Raw genomic sequence first — 22,305 nt, forward strand, 5'->3', positions numbered from 1 at the left:
AGCATGAGGAAGGGAGGTTTATGTGATCATAACACTCATTGGGTCTCCCAGCTGATTTCCAGTTTCAGCCAGCTTTTGGAAAGGCAGGAGTCTCTCAGATGCATGCTTTCCTGCCAGTTTAAGAGCACCAAAGCCTGGGCAAAGAAGAGAGTATCCAAGCAGTTTCCCCACCAAAGCAAGGCAGGGAGGAGCTGGCAGGTCCATTCCCAGGAGCAGCCAGGCAGCACCACCTCGCTCCAACCCCACCAGGGCCTTCCTGACTTTTGTCCAAGGAAGGGGCAGCAGGCAATGTCTGGGAGAATATGGAGAGGGAGCATAGGAACAAAGGACACAAATATATAGGAAACCTGACATAGTTTGTGAAAAGCTAGGCTGGGCAAGCATCTGTTTTTTTCAGTCTTTTTACCAAGACAGAATAACTTTCTGTACCACTGAGTTTTACACATTTTAATGTGACAATTCCATAATACCTTTTCCCTGCATAAGCACATGGCCCACAGTTCTACTGATGCTTGTCTGCAAGCAGCTTCTCTACATCAGACAGAGGAAAGACAACTTTCAGGTCCAATATTGAGTATCCCCACAGGGCTACTCTGGGACCTTTACAGCACTGGAAAGAACAAACTGCCAGCTTGTCCCTGTACTTGAAGACAAATAGTTTTAGATGCAGAACTGTTCATTTGTATTCAATAGCTCCTCCGGGCTTAATGTATTTGGATATTTGGTAATTATGAGTTTCCTTGTTTGGGAGGCAAACAACCTCCCAGATCCTGGAGGCAAGAGAGAAAGTCTGGAGGAAGGAAGACTTTCCCTTGGTGGAGGAGGAGTGGGTTAGAGATCATTTAAGCAAACTTGACACCCACAAATCCATGGGCCCTGATGGGATGCACCCACGAGTGCTGAGGGAGCTGGCGGATGTCATTGCTAAGCCACTCTCCATCATCTTTGAAAGGTCATGGAGAACAGGAGAGGTGCCCGAGGACTGGAAGAAAGCCAGTGTCACCCCAGTCTTCAAAAAGGGCAAGAAGGAGGACCCAGGGAACTACAGGCCAGTCAGCCTCACCTCCATCCCTGGAAAGGTGATGGAGCAGCTCATCCTGGAAGCCATCTCCACGCATGTGGAGGAAAAGAAGGTGATCAGGAGTAGTCAGCATGGCTTCACCAAGGGGAAATCATGCCTAACCAATCTGATAGCCTTCTATGATGGAATGACTGGCTGGGTAGATGAGGGGAGAGCAGTGGATGTTGTCTACCTWGACTTCAGCAAGGCTTTTGACACTGTCTCCCATAGCATCCTCATAGACAAGCTCAGGAAGTGTGGGTTAGATGAGTGGACAGTGAGGTGGATTGAGAACTGGCTGAATGGCAGAGCTCAGAGRGTTGTGATCAGYGGYRCAGAGTCTAGTTGGAGGCCTGTAGCTAGCGGTGTCCCCCAGGGGTCAGTCCTGGGTCCAGTCTTGTTCAACTTCTTCATCAATGACCTGGATGAAGGCACAGAGTRCACCCTCAGCAAGTTTGCTGACGATACAAAACTGGGAGGAGTGGCCGATACACCAGAGGGCTGTGCTGCCATTCARAGAGACTTGGACAGGCTGGAGAGGTGGGCRGAGAGGAACCTCATGAAGTTCAACAAAGGGAAGTGCAGGGTCCTGCACCTGGGGAGGAATAACCCCATGCAGCAGTACAGGTTGGGGGTTGACCTGCTGGAAAGCAGCTCTGCGGAGAAGGACCTGGGAGTGCTGGTGGACACCAAGTTAAGCATGAGGCAGCAATGTGCCCTTGTGGCCAAGAAGGCCAATGGTATCCTGGGCTGCATCAGGAAGAGTGTTGCCAGCAGGTCGAGGGAGGTGATTCTCCCCCTCTACTCAGCCCCGGTGAGGCCACATCTGGAGTACTGCGTCCAGTTCTGGGCTCCCCAGTACAAGAGGGATGTGGCACTACTGGAGCAAGTCCAGCGAAGGGCCACAAAGATGATTAGGGGACTGGAGCATCTCTCTTATGAGGAAAGGCTGAGAGAGCTGGGCCTGTTTAGCCTGGAGAAGAGAAGGCTGAGAGGAGATCTTATCAACGTGTACAAGTATCTGAAGGGAGGGTGTCGAGAGGATGGAGCCAGACTCTTTTCAGTGGTGCCGAGCGACAGGACGCGAGGCAATGGGCACAAACCGAAACACAGACACTTCCATCTTAACATGAGGAAAAACTTTTTCACTGTGAGGGTGACAGAGCACTGGAACAGGTTGCCCCGAGAGGTGGTGGAGTCTCCTACTCTGGAGATATTCAAAACGCGCCTGGATGCAATCCTGTGCAATGTGCTCTAGGTGACCCTGCTTGAGCAGGGAGGTTGGACTAGATGATCTCCAGAGGTCCCTTCCAACCTCAGCGATTCTGTGATTCTGTGACATTTTGCCAAGACACCTAAAAATGTATCTAGGAGTAGGTTTGCTTACTATATATGGTTCATTTAGCATGCCATAGACAAAGCAGAGGCCTCTTACACCTAGAAATCATAAGTGTATTAATCAGAATATAATTCATATTTGCTTTGGATCCAGATAAGTGTTGTAAAATACTGTATTTTGTAACACTGTCAGGACATAGCTAAACACAGTGTATAATCATTTTACGTATGTACGCGAGCCATGTGACAACCAAAGGAGCAAAGACTTGTGTCACTGAACATAGGAGGCACCCAAGGAACAAAAAGTTTCAAGAAAAGATAAGCACAAGGGATTGAAAATAGGAAGGACATACTGCCAAACATGCAAGAAGGATGACTGGCCAGACAAATAAAATAAAAACGAGATAAGCTGTATCAGGAACAGATGAGACCCCCTTTCCGGGAATGGGGCAAGTAGAATAAAAACATGAGGCATAAGCAGCAATTGGAGAAAAAAGAATGCAAGCTGGCTTTGTTCCCCCTTCTCTCATCTAGGAGCCCCTGGGACCGATGGCCTTGGCCTCAGCCTCCGTGACAACCACCACCCCAGGCTGCAGCCATCACTGCTGTATACTCACCACTAATCTACAATATAAGAGTTAAAGACTAACAGTTTTACATATGTAGTAACAGTGATTAATATTGTGCAAGAACTAATCACTAGCACAAAGCGTGCTGCTAATGAATGAATTTAGTAGTTTGGTTTTAAAGTTTGAAAATGGCGCGACCTGTCAGTCTTCTGAACACTTCCACCACAGCAATCTCAAACCCCCTAACTGACACATAGGTAGGTGTTCAGTTACAGCAACATGCACCACACCATGGCACTCCAAAAAGGTTTTATGGGTACAGGAAATGACCTGAATAATAAGAAGTGCAGTGACCCAAAATTTCTGCAGATAAAGTATACCTCGCAGCATCCCTGTGCAGTCCTCTTCAGAAACAATAAACTCAGTTGTACTTCCATTTGAACCTAACGTAATCCAAACTCAGTGTAAGCAAGCCATGATGTACATTATAGCCATTTCCAGATTCTTGGGATGTGTAAATGTTTGCTTTATCTCACATTCAGTGAAGTCTTATGCCAACAGCAACAAATGTTGCAGAAATGCAATGCTGATATCTCTTCAGACTTGTTCAGGCCACCAAATAAGATGGCAAGTGTATCCTGCAAAGCCATCTGATTTTTCTTCTCTGAACAGAGAGAGTAAAGATGTTTATAGGTAGTTGAAAAAATTCCTGTCTTAATAGCAACATTTGACCAAAAGGGAAATACACACATACTTAAATGAAGTTTACTTACTTTGGCTAGAATACAGATTTTATGAGGTATAACATTTATTACAAGAGTTTCTAAGCTGGAAAAATATCTGTACACAATTCTAATTCATTTAAATTCCTTAGTTTTATAGGCTACAAGTGAAAAGGAGATACTCCCCACAATATGCCCAAATAGTAACAATTTCYAATTATCCCCACAGTCAGAAATGCTGCAGTGAAAATCAGCCATAGGTGCAGATCCATTGTTAATGGTTAGCACACAAAAAAGACCTCATCTGTGTGACAGAACAAAAATTAAACAAAACCAATGGTTTCACTTTAGTAGAGTAGAACACATAATGTCCATATCTCAAACCTCTGTTTCAAATTTAATACCGCTCTTGGGTCTATATAATTAGCCTTAGTGATAAAAAAAATAATAATAATAAGCTATTCAAGCTGAAAGCACTGCTAGCTCAAAAACTAACATGGCCTTGGATCCTGTAGCTCAAGATTGAGCTATCGCCCCAGCAACCATCTTAAGGGCAGTGTGAAGGTAACTAAAAGCCCTGGAATGGGTGGGAGGAAAGTCACGGCACTGCATATCAGCACAGCTACTGCAAGGCTGTGCCCCGAGCTATTGCCCATGCAAGCTCTGACACAGAGACACTCTGCAGCCACATGCTTCTACCACTGTGCTGCAACACACAGCTCTTTGGACACTGTCCAAAGCTACCAGTGACAGGCTAGTGCAACTCACTGCCTCCCACAAGCTGCTCTGGGTTCAAGATGGAAAGGCATATACACAGACTAAAAGTTTCCAGAGCTTCCCTCATTACAGGATGCAAGAACTTCCTCTCTCTCTCACATCATCACAGACACATGCATTGGGAGGATGTTCAGATGCAGATCTTCAACCAGGCCTGTGCTACAGGTGCCAACTGACCTTCCTCTCTTCTCCATCATGTTTTTAAGAGTGCCTTGTATTTCCCTTTCTCTTTAAGACTGCCACAAAACATCTTGGTGCTTCTCAAGGCCCACAACCTGCAGAGGACCGTTCACTGAGCCTTGGCGTCACACAGCATGGTGCTTCTTCATGGGCGCTGAGGAACTGCAGGGAGCCAAGGCAGGCTAGAAGCTGTGCTGCTGCCAGCCCACCGGTATTCACGGCCATCTCAGCACATGTGGCAAGCAGGAAAGGACAGAGCATGCCATGCAGGCAGTGACTCAGCCCTCTGGCCAACCTTAGGCACCAGCAGTCTCAGAAACAAAGAGATAGTGGCTGCTTGACGCCGAAAGCCTGACCAAGAAGGAACTGTTCCTTCCCTACCCATTCCTGAGATCATGCCCAGGAAAGGCACACTCAGAACAAGCGGGAAGCAATTGTGAAAGACAGAGGTGAGCAGGCAATGATAGCCACACAAAGGGTGGACACCGAGTAAAACCACAGCCAGGATATATTAAGCCCACTGAAATACGCAGAGCATGTCTAAACACATCTCCCAGCAGCATTCAGTTGTCACCTATGGTTGGCTCTAGGCATGGACAAAGCCAGCAAAGATCACGGAGAGAAAACCACCGTGGCTGTACTTTCCACGTCACCAATGTTGTGCCACTAGAAGGCCAAGCTAACAGCTGATGGTCTTCCTGCTACTGGACAGGGTTGGGGTGTATGTTAGGAGTGGCAGCTACAGCACTGACAGGGGACAGGTAGGAACAGCAATCCTACCTAGCCATCACTGCCATCTCCCTTTAGCCACTGCCCAAGAGGAGCACAGAGCCCAGCTCTGCACGGCACAGTCTTCAGCAGTCCTCCTCCCTTCCCCAGAGGGGAAAGGATTCCTCTGCCGAGCTAACACTGAGGTTAAAGTAATGCACTATTAATGATGCTAAACCGGACTCACTGAATTCTTGGAGAACAGTGAGACTACTTCAAATATATTAACATTTCCATATTTTTAAATTTAAAGCCATTATCTTCACACACACCTTTTAGGCATGTTCTCTTAAAAATTAAGTATGTTACAAACTAAGAAGGTGAAAATGCTTTGTGGAAGCCGGTATGGAAACGACACTACATGAAGTTCAAATAAAAAGCCCATATTAATCAATCTTATCCTAATTTTTTGAAAAACACTGCTAGATTCTTATCTCATTTAAACTGCCCTAAATTCAAAGTGAAGTTTGACACAAGTCAGCTTAACAAATACCGTATTTCTTCCAAGAATTCAAACAATCAAAACCAAAACTTAAAAGTACTTGTTGGGAGCTTATCCACTTTTTTTTTTTTTTTTAATAAAACCAAATACATTTATTATGTGGCAAAAAAATCCAACCTCCCTCCAAAGGCTTCTAACCTGCTTCCAATATCCATTATTCAGGTACATCAAAGTCACCATGCCCAGGTAAACTGCGTCCATTTTCCCATGCTGACAAAGAAGCCAGTAGAGTACTAATGTCCATAGGACCTTTATCAGTTCACTCAACCTCAGTCTTCATCATTCCAACCAGCTTTATTTGATCTGAATTTGCAAGGAGAAAAGTCATCGCTGATAGCTATAGGCAATGCATGACCTGAGCAATGTCTCTGCAGCATAGATTGTGTTGCAATAGGTCAAGCTTCATTTTTGTTTAGAATTACACAGAAGATTTAAAAGAAAAAAAGAAAAGGTCTCCAACTACTCAGAAAATGCTAATGGGGAAACAAAATTCTACAGTCATCCTATGATGTTGCACAATTTTGCTTCAGAAAAATAAATATTGTGATTGCATATGGACTATGTAGGTTCTCTGACAGTCTTAAAGTGCATCTTTTCCCCCCAGACATTTACTACTGGGATTTATTATTATTTGTTATGGGAACTTCTGTTAGAGTGACAAATTATTGAAAGCAGAGTGACAGAATTCTTTTAAACAAGGCAAGACAGATTAACACCAAATGTTCTTTAGGAAAGCATCCTCTATCAGCATGGGTAACACACAATTCTAGCAGGGGATGAGCAACACCATCTCACAGGTCTATCTCTTTTTACTCTGTTCCTATAACCTAAAGGCACTGCTGGATCTTACCGATGTGCAAAAGATGCAGCTGCATTCCTGAAGAGTGGTCATCTTATCCAGAGAATATTCACAGAGACATAGCTTGCAAGTGAGCAGGGGCTCCAGAGCTAACTCTCCAGCTTTTGTCTCATCAGCTGTCATGGTGTGAGGGCAAGTCTTCCCAGCAGAGCCCATCTGCTCATTAATGGTCCACTCAACCTGAAAAGAGAAATCAGCAGCTGAAACTTCACATGAGCCGTGTAGTGACTTCATTGATCCGAGAGCCTACAACTCAGCACTCGCACACTCAAATGTACTACTTTGGTATCTTGGTGCCAGTTTCACACTTCAGGCCATTTAAAATTTACCAAGATGATGTCTGAGAACCCAGAAGGCCCAATCTGGGTCAATTCTCAGAGAATATTTAACTCGCTAGCACAAAGCGCATCAGTCAGACCATTTCTCAAATTAAAAATAATAATAATACAGAAAACAGAACTCACACAGATGACACACTACCAGTGTTGCATGCAACAGTGTTGTATGCAACACCAAAGTCCTCAGAGCAAGGACATTACTTGGGCTAATTCATTATTAGTATTAAAAAATAAATAAAATAGCTAAATGAGTGCATATATATGCAGACCTAGGATAAGATCCATGTCATTCTCTTCCCAAATGAGCATCACTGTCCCCTCTCCACTGACTTAGAGTCATACCCCTCCCACCTCTATAAAGCCTTCAGTCTTTGCTGCACCTGCACAGTTGCAATAGGTGTCCCCACTCTCACTTTACATCCAGCCTGGTAGCTAAGGAGCTCTCCTGGGCAGTGCAAAGCCATGGTGAGCACAGACTGTGGGCCACCCACTCCCTAAGCAAGTACTCCAAACATTTAAGCTGTTATATAAGTAGTAGGTACCACAAGCTACATCTTCTCTGTGAGTTGTGATTGAGACAGTGAGTTAGCAGTTCATCATGAGAGCGGTAGCAAAGGCACCTAAACACAGGAGATTGCACATCCTACTTCTGTGTGGGGTAGGAACTTAAATCCAGAAGAGTAAGCATATTTCACATATATTCCCCTCTTTAATTCTCTTTTTTGTTGTTGTTGTTTTCTGACTGAAGCATTTAAAAACACTGCACCATAACCATAAAAAGTTTCAAGATCCTCATTCTCATCCAGTTACACTGAAAGAGAAATTAAAAGAAAACATTCTCATGCTTAAGCTGAAACAACAGAAAGGAAACTTACAGATTTTATTCACTTCAGAATAGACAGTGGGGTAAGTACAGCATTTAAAGCACAGGAGAAGCTATTCCCATCTGCAAGAAACTTGGCCTGACTTCCACAGACTTGTTTCTGAATACACTTAGCTGAGGACAAGAAGACCTTCACGTACACATTTCTTACAAGCAAAGACTGGTGGCCTGCTGCGCACAGCTGTTTCGACTGGCGCAAAGTAGTAGTGCAGCTCTACTTAGTCTAAAAAGCTGCATCACGAATGGAGGCTGCCTGAGCATGAAAGCAAAGGATCAAAACCCGTCCATGTGCCTGTCAGTTCTGACATCTCATGAGACAAACAGGAGAGCTGAGTCCTTTGGTCCACCTCTACCTCCCTCCCCGCAGTCCTAAGTGCCCTCGTGGCAGTGCTGTCAGGTCGTATTTGGCAGCACACTGCTGCCTTCATGCTGCCCATGCAATGCGCTGCCTGTACCTGCAGCACGAGCCCCCCCGGGGGCCAGAGGAAGAAGGGATGGTGCTCACAGAGCTTGAGGGGACAGCACGCACAAAGCCAGGCCCCACAGTGCCTACCCCACAACCTGACACATAACAGATCCCCTTCCCCAGGGCTGCCCAGGAGTCTCATTCCCCACAGGTCTGACGACTGTCTCTGTTCAAAAGCTGTGAAAGCATACCAAGTCTGAGTGGGGGCACACTTGCCTGTTTTTCATTTCGACACTCAGTAGTTTCCTAGCTTAGCCTGACAGAGAAGCCTTCAGATGTCTCCCTCGAGATGTCTCTCTTGTAAGCGCCCAGTTTTAGAGACCTGAGACCATAGCCAAGATTCTGTCAACCAAATCTCTGGCTGCTTATCCAAAGCAAGTTCTCCCTTTAATAGTTTGCTATCACTAGTTCAAAACACACACCACACCCACATTATTCTTGGCTCAGTCCCTGCCTGCTACCATTGTGTCCCCCACRATTCATTCCATGCAACTGTAGAGCTGGAATTACAACATTGCCAGAAGCCCTTGGAATGAAGCCCTCTCTGAGTCAGAAACTGCAATACTGTTCTGTAATTACTGCAACAGAGGGGAAAAAAAAAATCAGTGAGTCAGTGGAAATGCTATGGCAGATCAAGAACTACCTGTTATTTTGAACTACGTGCTAGACATTATCTTAATATTTAGGAGAATTATAACACAATTATTCAGGTATGCTTTTCTACAGCATCTGTATCCATACAGTTACTCACCACTACACTACACAGATTTGTCATTTCTTCATTTATATGATAAAAGGTAGCAGCGTTAAGAGGATTGATGTAAAACAAAACAAGTGGGAATATTTCAGGGTTTGGGACTGTAAAATGGATACAGCTGTTAACAATTCCCAAATTCCCAATTCCCTTATTTTTATAACTGAAAGGGTTATGACCCTGCACACTTCTATTAAGGAAGCAGTAGAAAGATTCAGGTGTATGACTGAGGTTTGGGTGTGGGGCTTATTTAAGATGGCCTAAATATGGCACTCAATGCGACAGCAAGAAAGTTCACCAGTGCAAGGGGCAGGCACCTAATACACCACTGTGCCCAAGTAGTGACCAGATGTGACAGCGTGATGGCTATGGGGACTTGTTATGATACCTCTGGCAGCCCAATCACCCAAAGAGTGTTTGTAGATTAAGGGGATGCGAGAGCGAGGCAGAGGTCTCCCTAAAACAAAGACCCCGTGGAAATCTCCAGCAGGTAACCAAAGCAAGCATGGTGGACCAGAGAATCCAGCCTCCAAAAAGACCCAGGCTGGCTGACCTCACCACAGCCTTAATTATCCCAGTGAGGTTCAACAGAGTTAGAGTCACTGAAACAGCCATGCCACTTGCCTACACAACACCAGGAGGACACATCATGGCCACCACCAACAGCATCCCTAAGAAGCCAGCTTGTCCATAAACAGTTCTCCAGGTCAGGCTGGCATAGGCAAAGCCTTTCTGTTTGCAAATGAAAACCTGTCTGTCAAAGAGATAGCGGATGCACGGCCTACTYGGCCTACTCCTTTCCCCAAAGCAGCCCAACAAATTGGTCTCTGCTTCAGTCCAACAGAATTGCTACTCCTGATACTGACAAGGGAAGCATGCAAGGGAAGGAGTTAAAGGTTACGGAGAAGAATAGCTCCATCCAACAGCAACAGCGCTCTGAAGAGAAGTCAGACCTACAGAGGTCGTTCACACCCCATCATCAGATCAGACAGTGGAAATGATGGCTAGAGAAAGACACTAGTTTTTCCTCCAGTTCTCACCCACTACTCCTTCTCCTCCTCTTTCCCAACACTTCAACACACTCTGCTCTGTCCCAGGGCTCTCAAACCATCACTCCAACTTTCCTACTCAGGCAAAACTGAGTTTTCCATACACTGCAGAGAAGCTGTGAAGTTCCATCTCAGCTGATGCAATTTTATGGCTTTCACTTTACTAGGCCTAGTCCCACAGACTGTCATTAGTTAATTATACATCTATCAGCTGGCTTTATAGTGGATTAAAATTCCTACTGTAATTACAGATAAGTTGCCAAGAGTTTAAGTTGAAAACAAAACACCTTGGATGTATGTCTTGTGCAGGGGAAGAGAGGGACACTGAAGAATCAGTTGAGCACAAAGAGGAAAAGAGTATCCCATATTAGGTTTTATTAACAAAAATGACCTTATATAAAAGTAAATGGAAAGTCTCTGAAAAAAAATGGACCCTCATATATACGAAATACATTTTTAATCACTAATATCTTCCCTTTCATGCTAAGTCTTCACAAACAAAAATAGCTCATTTAGGATAGAATCCCCAATAAAGCAAGAAATGTATCAYTAAAAGTTGAGCAAACTGGAATACAGCACATAGCTCCTCACAGAAGCTCCTTGAACAACAATAAAGGCTCATGAGATATTATGGAATAAGGATAAACACATCTCAGGGACACTCTAACCTGGAGTAAGATACTAGACTAAATTCTGCACCAGTAGAAACAGTGGCAATGAAGGGTCAAACTGGCCCCACTGTGTGTGTAAACACTCAGGACTTGTAAAAACCAAAGATCCAAATTTTCCCATACTTCTGTGAGCTATGTACATGCACACACATACACAGATGACATTCCTTTTACGTTGCACATAACTTCCAGGAAATGGGACATATTTCCTCAAATTGTATGCCTCCCACCTTATAAGGAAAAGTTCTGTAAGAACACTCTCCTTTCCATATCTCTGATATTAACAGTGTTGGTGCTATCGGATAAGGCATGAGCAGAAATTTGAATGGATGTGGATGAACTAGATGGAGTCAGTCCTAGGAGAGTGTCAACTGCATAGTCACCAGGAATGCAATTTGCTGAGTGCTCAATACTGTCAATGTTTCTGTTCTGTTCAACTGCCTGCAGACACTTTTGCTTTGTCTCTGGGAGGTGACAAAGCTTCATGCTTTCACATAGCACTGAAATGTCTCAACAACACCCATATGCAAGAAAACATAAAAGCATACTTAAAACAGATGAAAAAGGCCATTGGGATGGGAGGATAAGTACGGGCAGAAACGCTAACAGGAAAATAGTAGAGCTTTTGAGGATAAAAGAAAAAAAACACAACAAAAGCATTGGAGGGATACAGAATTTGTTCACTTGACATCAGGCTTCCTGACACCAGGCTGTCCATTTTTTTGTTTTGGAAAATACTGCCTGACAGCAAATATCTACTGTGCCTGCTTCCGGGGAGTTACCAGTGGCAAATCTTCATTCTAGTGTCCTAAAGTGGAGACTATTAACCACCACAAATATGCTGAATGGGCTACATTTATTCCTGTGGGTACAGGACAGTACAGGTTATAGCATTGGTCATGTTTTGTGGCCACTCCACGTCAAGAGATGAGACAGAGACACATACATCCCCCTTGGGAAGGGCTTTCAGTGTCTATACCATTGAAATCCCTTCAAGGTACTCACTGTTCACATGAAAGGACAGATGTTTCAAACTGCATCCTCAAGTGCTCCATGGATAGATGTTAAAAATTGATGTAACCTAGGGCTAAAGCTTTCCCTGTGAACATGCACTGTAAGGTAACATCCTTGTCACAATCATACAAACAAACTTAAGACTCACATAAGTCTGCCCAGGTGCCTCAAACCAAGATTACCAGGCTCAAAGAACAAAAGTTCCTCTGTATGTGTGATGGAGCAAACAAGCCACAAGTACCCTAAACTGCAACATCAGAATGACATTGTCTATTGTGCCTGCAATCAAGTCATGATACTCAGCCAAAAAAAAAAAAAAAGGTGTATGAACATGACCTTCACCACTTAGAAACATCACAAAAAGTCATGAAAGCCGCCTGTGCTGCTGCTGGAGGAGAATGAACAGATTATATTCAGCATAAGTCATCCTTCCATTTTTCACATACTGCTTCCAATAACAACAGCAGCATTCTTAGAGAAGCTAATTCAAGCCTTGTGTTTGCAAACAATTCTGCTGAAATTAGTTGAGTTCTATGCTTTTAGCTCTATGCTGAGTTTAAAGGAAGTCAGGAAATGCACAAACATGAGATACATTGCTCTAGGAAATACTCACTGGATGGAAAGGTTGCTGTATGTGTTTTCCCTTGTAACAAAACCATCGATAATATAAAATAGATGAATTTTTTCATGGGAATATTTTTCATGGGAGCACTCAGAGGTTGCATTTACATGGCAGAATACACAGCTCTGCGATACTAAGGAGAGCTTAGGTTATTTAGACACTTCAGCAGAAGCATGGAGAAGTGAGCAGGGGAAAGCACAGAGCGCTCTGGCCCTGCCCTCATGCCGACACCCAGCAGACACCTGTGATGCATCTTCATAGCTCTGAGAGCAGCCAAAGCCCAAGCTGCCTACAGACCCCAGTTACCCTCATACAGGCAGCTTTCACAGAAGGGATCCACATGACAACTTCACATTACTGCAGAAACAGGGAAGAAATCTGCAGGAATGTATCCCAAAAAGAGGGATGTGCCATGTCCAGCCCAGCCACCCTGTGTGCTGGCGCACCCCTGAGCCCATCCTGTGGGGCAGGGTAGGCCCTGACAGTCCCCTCTGCCCCAGGACCTATGGGCTTGCCATAAACCAGCACCGGATATAGACTTGTATACACATCATGGGATAATAAAGAGGTTTGGGGTTAGATTTAAGGTCATTTAGGGCCTAACACATGATATAGTACTTCCCTATTTTATAAAAATCATTTTAGTATCAAAACAAAAGTACTTACAGCACCTGTGCTTAAGTTCCTATGTGATGTACCAGGATTCACTCAACTTTCCTGGAGAAACATTTGCAAACACTGCAGTTGTTTCTCATACCTTAGAGATTTTTGGAGTACTCCATCCATTATGAAATGGCCTCAATATAATGTGAAAATGTGTTTTGATATAGTTTAACTCAGCATCATATTTTGTTTCCTGTAACTAAGGTTACCCCTTAAAAAAAGAAAAAAATATAAGAAAACTACCTGAAAAATGTAAGTGTTCAAAACCAATCCTAAAAATCAGGCCTTTGGGGAAAAAGGAATAATTATAGAAAAATTTTAAAAATAAAACAAAGTAGTATTAAGATTATGGGGTCAGATCACAGAAGATATAAGCTGAGCTATGAAATTAGGACATGTGAAAACAGCTGACAAACCCACATGGTACTCGCAATTTCAACAAAACTGAATCATCCATACCAGTTTTAGTAATAAGTCCTTGGCTGTCCTGTCTCTCAAGACAATGTTTTCAAAATTCACTTTTAAGGCAGCTTCTCTAAAATCATCAGTTCTGCACAAAGAATAGACCCAAATCAAGCATACTATTACTTTTGTGTTCTAATCAATTGGACCCTAAACCACAATGCATTAATTTCTCCTTCTTGTGATAGGCACTGCCTACACAGAGGTACCTATCTAGTCCATACAGCATTATTTATCAAGCACTGATTCAGTAAGGCTATAAAATATACAATAAAAGTTCCAATTTAGGAAACCTTCCATATTCAAAAAGGACATTTAATCACGTGTTTAAGTGCTCCTGTGTATCAAAGTCTGAATGTTTTTCTTTTGCAATAAGATCATGAATGAGTTACACAAGTGCTGTGGTCTCAAAAAAGCAATGAGATCCATGGATAGAAGGTCTAATTTTAAATACACTTTTTAATATATTCAGAATTACTGTTTTACATCTACGCCTTAATGCAGCAACCAAGCCAATGACCTGATTACAAGTACATATAAAAGAAACACAATTTTGGATTACCATAAAATGTTGCTAAGCTGAAGTATTAGAGAGAATGAAAGTCATTCAATATCTGTTCTCTTTGAGCAGAACTTTAAAAAGTCAGATGTATAATTTTTCATGCTAGCCTTTTGCACTGTAAAATTTTTATTTTAGGAAAACTTGTTTAAAGAACAAGCAGCCTAAGTAAACATGCTGTCTGGTACATGAGAACACACCGAGGGCAGTTTCTCTCACTTGTTTTCATTGGAATGCCTGGAAAAAGTATGAGCCCTTGAGCTGCTGTTCAAGAAGCACTGGCCTTATGAAGTATTTTCATATCATGCTAGGAACTGAAAAAATAAATATATAAAACACTTTGAAAGGAACGTAGTTAGTGAGAAGGCTCTTGAACAAAAAAATGTAAGGGACTTAGACTGCACTAATTAAGGATATCCTCCAGCTTCCTGCCAGGTATTTTTATAGTAATATTTTCAGATGCCTAAAGCACTTATTGAACAGCTTCCCAACCAATAATTCCAAAACATTCTAATAATCAAAAGGTTGTTAGGGCACATGTAAATCACAGCACTCCACAACTCTGTGAGGCACACTTGTAGGGCAACCCTGCCTCTCCACTGAACCATACTACTCCAAGACAGAAATAACTTGGAAACTTTACAGCACCAGTCTTTCACTGCAACTTCTAGCAACCCTATGCCAGTTTCTCCTCAGAAGGAAAGGTCCTTGCAAGAGGACCATGAATATTAACTGAATATAATAAACCAATTCCACCCCCCCCCACCCCCGAAACAGATACGACTCATTGCAATCGTGGAAATCCTTTATGTGTTTCCTTGCAACACTACTTTGGAATAAGTGAGAGGGAAAAAAAAAAGTGGGTGCTTTTTCCCCTCCATTCCTAAAAAGCAGAGGAGTCAAAAGAAAGGGACTCCAATTGCTAATGGTAAAATAAATGCTGTTATTCTCAGCTGACAGACAGCTAGGAGAAGCACTTTCAGATCACTTTCTCATAAAGTCTAAAAAAGAAATAATGCAGTCTGTCAGTAAACCAAAATACATAAACAAAGCATGGTATTTGTATCTTCTCAATCCTGACATGAAAAACAATGGCAATATTCACTGAATCTGTGAGGACAGAAGTAAGCCTTTCTGCTGGTGATGAGGTCAGATAATCATATCACAAAAGCCACTAACTTCACTCAGTTCTCCCAGAACTGTGCTTGAAYTAGGACATATCTAAATTCAAGATACAGCACAGTTGACACTGGCAGGCCTGAAAGCAACAGACCAAATGCTCCCTGCATCAGACCTACTGCACATGAGCCTTGGGCATGCTCATGAGCATCAAGCTGGGCACAACCCAGATGCATCAAACTTAATATGCCTGAGCAGCTTGATGGTGCAGCCTGCTTGCAGCAGGCTATCATAATATGCCTGGTCTCACAGACAGTCAATAGCAAAATTCCCCTAAAGTCCTATATTTACCTGGACAGTCACAGAGCTATGGAATGTTGATCAGCACAAAATACAGTGAAACAGGCAAATTGCTGCTATACAACAGAACCTGTGTATTTTGGCATCAAAAATTTCCAAATATTTCCAAAACACAAAGAAACAAATTTTACTGAGCGTAATTCCAAGTATTAGTTACCAGAGTAAGATTAGACTCTGAAGCTTATCTAAATAACACCCCTATTCCTAATGATACTATGCAACATCTGTTAATGCTAAGCTACAAGGAATTTCTATCCAAACTACTTTGGTGTACTTTATTTGTAATTTCCTGTTGACAAAAGGTGACATACCACTACTTAAAAAAAAAAAACAACCACTCTTCATGCCATTAATGACAAAAGCAAGTGGTAGGTAGGTCTTGTTTGTTGACCACATGAAGGCTTTTGGTAATTGTAGCATAGTAAAAGGAATTGAGCTCTTGAGAAGTCAAGCAGGTTGGTAACTTGGCTAAATGTCCTAACAGAAACAGGAATAGGAAGTTTAATGTAACAATTTACCTTTGATACAGAAAAAGAAACATTTATTTTTGTTAACTGGGTAACAAAACCTTGGGATATGTTAACTCCTTGAGATGGAATATTTATAATTTAGAATAGGGTGTTTTCAGAAGATGTGTTTGGAGAGAGCAGTGCTCTGACTGCAAGGTAGGGCAGGCAGGAGAGTGCTGCTGCAGGGAGACCAGCTCCTACAGTCCAAGAAAGCAGAGACCAGAGCCAAAGCCAGGTCTCAAAGGTGAGAGCAAGAAACTTCTTAGGGCCAAAAAGTGTGCAGAATTTGCCACAGCCCAAAGAACCACTGAGCTGACCAAGCCAATAAAAGAGATCCCCCATGGAATCATGGAATAACAACATATATTACAAATATTTAATGTAACACCATATATTGAAAAAATAACATATCTGGATATTTATTTTTAGAAGGCACTGCTCAAGGAATGTTTTTTTTAAAGCTTGCCATAAGGTGATACCTTTAATATCTCTGTCATTTCATTCTGTCAGGCCTAGAAAACCGTGAGCTTATAAGATTATCCTCTTATGATCTTGTTTATTACAAGCATCAAAAAAAGCACTTTTACACCATTTTAGATTTACATGAATAGAAGCTAAGTTCATTTTCCTTTTATAAGAATTTTTGCATGACTGCTCAGTGAATTGAACTAACAGGTACAATGTTTTAGTTTGAACACCATGTTCATCTCTAATGTCAGATTAGATAGGGTCAAGGTAACTAAAATAAAAAAGTGAAAACACTGAAACACTGAAAACTGTCTGTGATCCAAACACATTTCAATGACTTAGAAGGTTGCGGGGAGGAAGAAAGGAGGCCATTGTCCAGTGGTAGCTTTCAAGTTTTAGCTACAATGCCATTCAGTGAATCAAAGATTTGGAGTCAGGTTTGAAGATTAGACCATGGGGAAGTCACTATGGCCAATATATGCATTTTCCATTAAGAAAACAACATATCTAACTAATGACTATGCTGGAGTTTGATGAGAAGCAATATATGGTCATTAAGAAGCAATAACACAGGACTGGCCCTAATATGAGTAGATTGTTTTGAAACTACTAAACACTTCTACTTACTGAAGCAACTGACATTGCTCCTCACAACCACTTATTAAGTTACTCCAAGTGTATCCCTAGACCATTCCTCTCCCAGTTTCTTGAGAGACAGGAGCCCTACCAAAGTAGGCTGCAATAGGGAACAAAGAAAGGACAGAGCACTGCGTGAATCCCAGCTGTGGCCAAATCTGCAGAGGCAAAAAAGGRAAATAAACTCTAGTAACAATCCCCTAAGTCTCTCTGCTCATCCTCTCAATATCCGAGTTTGCTCCCCCTCTTTGCCACCCACCTGCAGGAAGAGCGATGAGCGCAGCATACCAGGGCACAGCTCCTTAGAGCAGTCTGGCACATGCGCCTCCTTTTACACTGCCTGTTGCCCCAGCTCGTCCCCACCAACTCCAAGGTGCAGCGCTCGAGGTACCCGCCTCGTTAAACAGGATGCTGTGAGCACTGGGCACTTCCAACCTCTGATAGGCTTCACATACACCATACTAGCAAAAGGTGCAAACTGTGCTAGAATAACATAATAGCTTCAATTGCAATTAGCCTTATACTCCTGACTAAGTTTAACAGCTACATATTTTTCAATTGCCCATATATGCCCATTTTATATAAACAAACATCTTTAAAAGAGCATGATCTTTTTTGCTCTGCATCTCATTAACTATGTAGGAGAAATCTGATATTTTCTTAAACTTTAGTCAAAAAGCTTGACAGCAGCTCAGCAGGGTTGGGCTGACAACACTGCATATCCTGCAATGCAATGATGTTTCATTGCTACCTTGTCCTCTCCCATCTGACTTTCTGCATCCACCTTCTGTCCCCATGTTTCTGTCTGTAAGCACTCACAAAAAGGCTTTTTGCCTGTACAGTGTCAAGCATAAGGGACACAGTATGTTTCTAAGAACCCTACGCAACCACTTAGAAATCCAGATGCCATTGCAAGACAAATAATAAAATACAAGTGTGCCTCAAATGGAGTTAGAGGTTTGCATTCGTCATTCTCTCTAACTCCAGATTTCAACCTTTACTATAGAAATAACTTCAGAGGAGAACAGAAAGTTATACGCAAGTAAGATTTCAGTCTTGAGAGCCTTAACATCTTTAACAATTGGTTAGTCCCTACAAGATCTTAGCCAACAAAGTCTTAGTCCTGCCAATGGGAGTGCTCCCAACAGCTCCAATGGGCCTCCTTATGTGAGGGAAGATAAGCAACTAGGAATAGTTGCAGAAAGCTGCCCTACCTACAGGCACTCAGAAAAATGAGCATCTAGAACATTGCACTGAAAAAAATTCATAGCCATGCTATGCTGTAAGAGGAAAATCTTACAGAAACCATATCTTTCTGGTAGCTGATCCTTTAATTATGACCATACAACTAATGGCTCAGAAGTAGGCATTTTGTCAACTTTGTTAAATAATTAGGAAAAGGAGTTATGGTAAGAGTTCTTTACTTCTCCTCTACCCTTCTCCCCGCAACCGCATGTTTCCTTCATTTGTTGGCCCATCATCCCAAAATGTGGGAAGCTAAGTCACCAAGGGGGTTGAAACTGGTCAAGCCATGTACACTACTTGGGTATTTGCAATAAAAACATTGACCAATCCAAAAAAACCCATGCTCTTAAAGTAGTATCAGCTAAATTTAATATATATGGCTTTGACTTCACTCCTGGCAAAGGTCATGACCCTCCTTCCCCCAAATTCTCCCTGGAGAGTGTAGATGGAGACTCTCTACCACTGAATTCATCGGCAGAGCTGTGAAGAGGCCAAGAAGGTGCAACATTGCATCGTCTCAGTTGTGCAAAACTTCAGCAAGTAAGTTCCTGCTGGCCCTGCAGGTGTTATCTTAGCCCTGTACTGTGGAAATGCCACTGGGAAGGGTTCCAGGGTCAGCGGTCAGCTGAGAGTCCTTCACTCTCAAAGAGCCTCAACTGAGTGCAATAGTAAATAGCCCACAGAACCTGATAGTTTTCCCTAAAAGAAAAAGACTACATTTTCCCCAAAACTATAGTGACTACATCTTTGTAACCTTCTTTTGGGGGGGGGAGGGGTAAGGAAAGGGGGGGGGAAAACACCTCATTTTCCTTCACCTTCTCCCCACCTCCACCCATCAGAGCACTTCCAAATTAAACACAGGCAGAACACATGAACCTTCCCATCCACTACTCAGAAGTAACGAGTGTCAGCCCGGGCTTCACAATTTCTGCTTAATCCTGGAATTTTATTTGCATGCAAATAATTAGCCTATACAGCAGCTGTCATTAAATGCATTTTTTTTCTATGTACATAGGGGTTTGGAATAAGTAGTTTGGAAAGATTTGCAGCTATATATACACAAGACCAAGGAATTCATCCCTAAGCCACAGCAATATATACACTACATAAAAGCATAAGTAAAGGCAGCCCCAAAGGACCCATTTCAGCCCCTGAATGTATGGGTACAGCTCCCCTATTGCAATGACTTCTCCTTTTTGCAAACATACAGTGCATGTAAGGGTTTTCAGATCTGCACATTTACTCACTGGCAGTCTGAAGATACAATATCTTGTACAACCAAACATGAATATCAAAGCATCTGTCAGACACCCAGACAGAATCCACTCTCTGAGTAATGACTCACATCTTACACTTTCCCTCCTCTCATCATTATTACAGCAAAGTAAAAGGTAGAAAAGCTTGCAACAGATGCAGACCTTTTCAATTAAAGGGGAGGAATGTAAGCATGACAGTACAATGGTATTTTTCTCCTTCTTGTAAAAAGTAATTCTGAACTCTGTTTATGTCTCCTAATCAGCATCTCCTGTCTCTCCTTCAGACAAAAAGACAGTGTGTGAAACAACTCCCCATTGCTGGTGTGTCTATAATGAGCAGTTACAGCATCATGCTGATGTGTTCTAGCATGCATAATCCCCCCCACACACAAGCTGGACTTTTCCAAGGCAATGTGCTGGCCATAGTTTTCACAGACAGCACCTCTTGACTCCACCATCCTCACTGACATCAGCTCCAGACCAACATCAAAAAAAAAAAGACTTATCCCTGTTCTGGAGCCTCATACATAGTCCCACTCTGACTCACTCTATTGCTCCTATTTATGGTCTTTGAAGTCTGTCAGAAGGGTACAGCATTTCTCTAGGTTTTATATAAACATAATTAAAAAAAAAAAAAGAGTCCCTTGAATACAACATGTCTGGAACTGCCTTACTTGAGGGAGGTTAACAATTCTATAGATTGAGCCAGATTCACATGGCTCAAATCATTGTACCTACTGCTGGTTGTCTTTGGGACTTGGGAGACACTGACTCTGTTGGAAACACGAGACACAAGAACACTTTTAGGTTCCATCATCAAGTGTCCCAAATTCCACTCAAGTTAAAACTGCACTTGCAGGCACCAAAAACATTCAAAGAATCAGGTAAGGTGATGGCACTTCTAATTACAGTACTTGTCTGACTCCTGTGCTTAACCAAGGGATTTTCCCTTGGAGGCTGAGCAGATTCCCCTAGAAATACAGTAAAAAACACCCAGATCTCAGGCAAACCATAACCTTTTCTAGAACAAGGGGAACCAGGAGTGGGGAACAGTTACGTCATTGTGGGCAAGTATCTATATATGCAAAGAAATCTAAGAAATTGCATCAGTAAAGTATTTCATATATAGCTACATTTTTCATTTGAAAGTGTGCTTGCAACACATTTAACCTAGTCATGCTCTCATGCTTTGAAATTTCCATTCAGCAATGTTGCAATCAGCTCTGCTCCTCACAGAAGGAAAAGGAGTTGGAGAAGTCCCACTTCAGTAGGAAGCGCAGGATGAAGTCCTTTGTAATTTGATATCTTATCTTTTTTTAATGAGTGTTTTAATATCTGCTAACAAAGATCTGTTTTATGAAAGTGCCCACTCGGTTCCCACTGAGCTGAAACCATTTACAAGAGTCACAGAGAAAATTTACTGAATACTATTTTTTTACTGATCAGCACAAAGTTATTTGGCACAAGCACCTCTGTAAATATTTGTCCAAGACTGGGTAAATTTGCAATGTATGATGGCCCTCAGACTTGTTCTTCTCTGTTGAGTGAAGAGGATCATAGTCTAGCACTGGAGCTCAGCTGTGCTTCAGCAGAAACACAAAATGATAGAAGTCAAGCTTAGTACCATTGCTCTCTCTCTCTTAGGATCTGTTCTTTTTTGTTTTGTTCCCCTTCACAAACAAAAAGATGATTATTTTTAAGAGATGGAATGAATATAAGATTATTCGTGGCTGTTCTGGGTAATAAAGTTTGTGAAGTGCATTACACATGGCTTGACTTTGGCATGGGGAAGCTGGCAGCAGAGGGGGGAACTGTACCCATGTCCCGGGGAGCACTCAGGGGAAGAGAACAGATTTGGAATCCTTCTCAGCCTCATGAAAATACAGGTCTGTTTTGATACGTGCAAGGAGGTCCAGTGGACTCAGTTCATGGTGACGCTGGCAGCCTGCCACAGTATTTTGTTCACATGTGCTTGTGACATCCACAGGCCTAAAGCTGTAATTATGGTCTCAGGTTTCACAATACTACCAGCCCAGGAGATATTTATGGATCCAGTATGTATGATCTATAGGCATTGTGTACTTTCAGACACATCTAAGAAAGCTCCCTGCTCTAGAAGAGGGACAGCGAGTCTTTAGAAGTTTAAGCTACCCAACAAAGCAACATACTCCACTGGGACTCACCACTAAAAGTCACTGAAGGGTCTGGACAGGGTGGATTACAAGCATAGGACTCAAACTTATGCCACAGATATTATCAGAGGTGTACTAATGAAAACTGGGAACTAGGTTAAGTATGAGCACTGCTTGTTTTCCTGTAAAGTGACTTGCTTCCTTCCACAGTTGCATTTTAAACTTATTAAGATCATAGTAAGGACAAATTACTGTCTTCCTCCAACAGAAGGGAAAGGTCAGGTAACCACTTTCAGGTTATTTTTTATTTAGTTATTTTTACAA

At 42.5% G+C, this 22,305-nt stretch overlaps 1 protein-coding gene across 2 annotated transcripts in view; it reads right to left on the reverse strand.

Moving 5' to 3' along the window:
- RNF144B (ring finger protein 144B) overlaps positions 1-22,305 on the reverse strand; it is a 61,573-nt gene that overhangs the window by 37,279 nt on the left and 1,989 nt on the right. For both annotated transcript variants that reach the window (XM_026059533.1, XM_026059532.1), the window contains exon 2: positions 6,767-6,955. In XM_026059533.1, the coding sequence (XP_025915318.1) occupies positions 6,767-6,931 (165 nt within the window). In that variant the 5' untranslated portion in view covers positions 6,932-6,955. The remainder of the gene's footprint in view (positions 1-6,766; positions 6,956-22,305) is intronic.

Source organism: Apteryx rowi, unplaced genomic scaffold (genome assembly GCF_003343035.1).
Source record: "Apteryx rowi isolate R43461 unplaced genomic scaffold, aptRow1 scaffold_159, whole genome shotgun sequence".
Classification (NCBI taxonomy): domain Eukaryota; kingdom Metazoa; phylum Chordata; class Aves; order Apterygiformes; family Apterygidae; genus Apteryx; species Apteryx rowi.